This window comes from Eurypyga helias, unplaced genomic scaffold (assembly GCF_000690775.1).
Source record: "Eurypyga helias isolate BGI_N326 unplaced genomic scaffold, ASM69077v1 scaffold19781, whole genome shotgun sequence".
Lineage (NCBI taxonomy): Eukaryota > Metazoa > Chordata > Aves > Eurypygiformes > Eurypygidae > Eurypyga > Eurypyga helias.
In genome coordinates, this window is record NW_010230397.1 from 28,087 (window position 1) to 32,790 (window position 4,704).

Here is a 4,704-nt window from a genome sequence, read left to right on the forward strand (position 1 = left end):
ACCAGTCTTCTGCTAAGGTTAGTTTAACAGCTCAGGTACAGAATATGTTTCCTTATTTCTTTAGCATTGACTGGTTGATTTCCTTTTCACGGTTGCTGCTTTTTTTTTTTTTTTTTTGTTGACCCATTCCTCAGTATGGACCTCTTGGGCACACCTGCTTCGTGGTTTCTCAGTAGTCACTGAGCAATGTCTCTGGCTTCAGAGGCTAAAATGAGTTTATGGTTTGTAGGTTTTATGGACAAAGACTAAAGATACCACAGGCATTAAAAAGCATGACCTTCACTTTAGTAAAGCAATTTACAATGCTATTTATTTACATGTATCTTGGCTTCAACCTGACCTAGATTCCACTTGTGTATTTTTATTGACCTTCTACTGATTAGTTGGAATTTCAGCTTCATCTCTGTTGCAGATGCCAGTGAGTGGGACTGGTATCCAATATCTGGTTTTATTTTAACAGGAAACTGCAAGCTTCCATCCATATGCTTACTTCTTTAGGAGCATACCCACTTGGAAAATACAAGGTTTCTACACATGCTTTCATGCCTCTTCTGACCTTCTGAATGAGAGACTTGGCAATTAAAGTACCAAGGAGCTACTGAAGCAGAAGGGTTTGAACAGGGTTCTAACAATGGCTTAGAACAACTCCAGTAATCCAGCTGCCTTGTACCATCATGGCATGAAGTTTTAGCATTGCAGAGCTTTATGTTTGGCAGCAGCAGGAATTGTGAAGTCAACCAGACTAGTTTCCATGTAGTTCTACAACTGTTTTTCATTTCCTTAAACATAGTGCTCTGTGTCACCTCAATGCATTTGAAGAGTTTAATCCGCTGTGTGACATTTTCATTTGCCACCATCCCTCAATAAGTAACTTGTCTTTTGTACCAGGGTCATTGTTCTGTGTACCTACTTGCAGAGGAAATCACTTGTCCCAAGCCTATATGACAGAGAGGTTTCATACAAGCATCCAGTTGTTGGATGTGAACTAGATCTGCTGAAAGATTAGTTACCTAGCAGGCTGTGAGAGCTGGTAGAGCACAAAAAATTATATATTTATGTACCTCTGTTTCACTGGTGTGTCAGCTGTGCGTAAAAATCTTACTAATACTGAAAAAATGAGAGAATCTTCTCTAATGCATCTTTTGGCAGCATGCAGTTCTGAACGTGGAAGCCTGGGTTCCTACCCCAGCCATGATGGAGATGTGACCTTAGCTGATGTCAGTCTGTGTGCAGCCACAGCTCAGTTTCTGATCTGTTAGGGCAAATGTGTATGCATCACCCTAGTCTCCTCAGTATAGGTACCATCTCAATGACATGAACAACTTCTACACCATAGGAACTACTGTATACATTTACAATCTTCCTTTTCTTCCAAACATCAGGCAGTAATGAGCTACTGTTCACATCCCAGCTATGACATCACTAGTTCCTTTTTATACCTACAGGTAAAAATCAGTGTGTAGTGTCAGTGCATCCCTCTGAAATGTTTTCCGCTAGCTAGATAGAATTATGTCTACCATTCAACATCAGTGAACCCTTGGAGATTTCTGTCTGCATGGTGGATAAAGGCAAATGATCGTATTCTTCCATTGATGCAGTTACTGAATTATGTTGGCAGCTCAGAATGAGTGACTTCACTTCTTTTTTGAAGTTGCTGTTTAGGAAACCATAGATAACAGGGTTGACACAAGTGGAAGCCATAGCTACCAGATGGCACAATGAGAAGATCAAATTGTGGTGGCAAGGTGAAATGATTTTGTAATTCCAGTCCACAATGGTGTTGAAAACATGCAGCGGTAGCCAACAGACAGCAAAAGCAGCAACCATGGATGCTAACAAAATATTTATCCTTCTCAGCTGAACTGCTCGGTTGGTGTATTCACTCTTCTCAAACATGTCCTTTCTCTTCTGTAGACGTAAGTAGATACGCAGGTAGCAAAGTATAATGAAGAACAGTGGGATACAATATTGCAAGAGCAGTAAAGTAGTAGTGTAGATAAGTCTGTGTTGCTCAGAAGGCCATGAGTCGATGCATATGGCCTTGTCAGTAGAAAAATTCATGATGTGTGAGAGCTGCTCATACAAATCATTAGACAAGATGGATGTGGTCAGAAAGGGCAGGGACATAAGACATGCTAAAGTCCAAATTACTCCAATTCCTAGATAGGCTTGGGAGATACTTGGCCTCCAGCCGGTTGGATTTATGATGAGTTGGTGTCTTTCCAGAGCAATAAGAACAAGGGAAAGAATTGATACTGTCACAGATGTGCACTGAGTGAAAGAGGTCATTTTGCACATAACTTCCCCAAATATCCAGTAGTCCATCATGGTGTAAACAATGGTGAAAGGCAGACAGACAAGACACATAAACAAGTCTGAAATTATTAAATTGGAAATTAGGATGTTGGTGACATTGGCCTTTTCCTTCTGCCTGGCAATGACAGCAATCAGACAGAGGTTTCCCAAAATGCCTAGGACAGTCTCCAAGCTGTAAGAGGTGGCCAGAAAGACAGTAAGATCAGTTATATTCCTGCATTGATTAGAGATGTGTATGGGAAAGCTTCGGTTTGAGCTCCAGTTCTTACTGTTCAGGAAAGGAAAACCATCATTAACAACCCTTGTCTTATTCATCTTGAACTCAAAATATTTCTCCAAAAAGGTGGCAGTCAAACAGAATCTGAGTCTTCTTGAGCCAGCCTGAAAAAGGTTTTATCTGTTCTGTTTGGCTGTGGAAGATCTGGGTATATCTGCAGAGGAAAGGAAAAAAGATTGCTTAGTTATGATACAAGAAATTAGGCAAAAGAGTTGGGGAAGCAGCAGTGATACAGGAAAGAAAATGCCAGGGATTCTTTGTATATCCTGCAACTCCCTTTTATATAGTTTATTAGATCATAAAATGGAACCCTTTGCTAAGCTGTGGTATGGAAGTCTGTGCAACTCTGTTGAATGATGGCTGTGTTTAATTGTGTGTAACTTTGGTTTTACAAGGTTCTTCTGATCCAAAACTGAGCAGAAGACACATTGTGGGGCTGCATTTACCTTCAGTTGAGCTAAACATCATTGTAAAAAGTAAGGCATATTAGGTGCGTAAAGCGAACACTAAAATATCTTATGTGAGTTAATCTGTGAAACGTATTTGTGATTGCAGCCAGAACACACATTTTTTTTAGGCAATCACCATGAAAAAATTCAGGCTCATATCCTCAAGAGGGATTAAGTGGGACAATTTTGAAAAAAGTCTAAAATAATTTAAAATCATTTCAACATTTTCCAGCTTCTACACAGCTGTGATAGGTCATGGGAACTGCAATCCAAATTCTCTGCTTCCCCATTCTGCATGAACTCCGGTGCCCATGAAGCACTGATATCTCCCTCTGGATGGGCAATGTGGCTGTCACAGGGTTTATCAGAAATGTAGTCCAGTCTCCTGATTTTGACTTTAACAGTGGGTGATTTTGACAACCTCTCTTGATTCCTTATGAGAAGCTTCTTGTTGACCCTCTCTCAGCCTAAATTTTATGTGGGCTTTTTTTGTTTGTTTGTTTGTGGGGGTTTTGTTGTTATTGTTTTTTAAACCAAGAGAATTTAAGTGTTGTAATAGTATGTGCTAACTCCTGGATACTGTTTCTGCATAGGCAGATGGGTCTGCTTCTCAGCCACTGCTGCAGGCCCTGAGCTGGGATTTTCAGTGGGGTCTTATGGACTCCAAGTCCTTTATGTTCAGCAACTGAAAAAAAGAAAAATCTGTCTCTGCTGGGAGTTCTCCTCAGGCCAGAGGCAGTTACACGCTGTACAAAGGCTTGTCAAGTGAAAAGTAAATAAATACTCTGGGAATGACACTGTTTACCCATTGCATGACTCCTCAGCAATAAAATGCCACTCAAACAATTTTGTGGGGCTGTGAAAAATTTCTGAGCCTCAGAAAAACACGTGGTCAAGATATGAATACATAAATAAAATGATATAGTGAGCTTATCACTTTGAGTAGCATTTACTGCTGAGCAACTGCATGCATAAATTAACCAGTACTGTACAAAAAAAACATCCACCACATTACAATTCTTCTTTCCATGTCTTTCTCCTTAAAAATTGTACTGTACGCTTCTTGAGATGTTGCCTCTCAGGAACTAATGAAAGCAATAGTGTACAGGAAATAAAAAGATGTTTTGGGATCGTTGTTTTGCTTGATCAGCAAAAATTAGTATAGTCAATTCTTTTGTTGCTTTGCTACACCTGTTGATTTATCTATCTGTATCCATCTATACCTATCTGTCATCTATCTGTATCTGTCTGTCTGAGACAAGCAAGACAGTCACACAAGTAAAATACAGTAACCTTCGCTTCCTCTTGTTCTTTCATTTTCTCAGTAGTTTAAATTTTAATTAAAGAGGATAAAGGAAATTTTCCAAATTGTGGATGTAGATATTACTTTCTGTCCACTCGCTTTTGCATTGTTGCTCAACCCATGTGAACATTTTCTGGAACTAAAAGAGGCAATGCTGATGTATGAGTTGCATGGTCACATAAAGGGAGGGTATGGTGGTCTGTTTCAGTGTGAAAATAGAGTGAAAATGGATATGGAATGAAAAACCATCAACCAGCCCTTTAGGTTTTAATAATTGCTGGCCAGTGGATATCTGCAAAAGAACCAGAGCAAAGGGATCAGCAGCCTCCAATAGGAGCTCAGTCTTGGCATTTGGACAG

The 4,704-nt window shown here is 39.8% G+C and overlaps 1 protein-coding gene across 1 annotated transcript; it reads right to left on the reverse strand.

Annotated features, from left to right (window-relative positions):
- Positions 1 to 1,497: 1,497 nt before the first annotated feature.
- Positions 1,498 to 2,631, reverse strand: LOC104516414 (neuropeptide Y receptor type 4-like). Its single transcript, XM_010160728.1, has one exon. The coding sequence runs from the start codon at positions 2,629 to 2,631 to the stop codon at positions 1,498 to 1,500; it is 1,134 nt and encodes a 377-aa protein (XP_010159030.1).
- Positions 2,632 to 4,704: the final 2,073 nt, after the last annotated feature.

Bases quoted from the DNA above. Each gene is read 5' to 3' on its own strand.
- LOC104516414 (XM_010160728.1), bottom strand. From the start codon at position 2,631: ATGAATAAGACAAGGGTTGTTAATGATGGTTTTCCTTTCCTGAACAGT.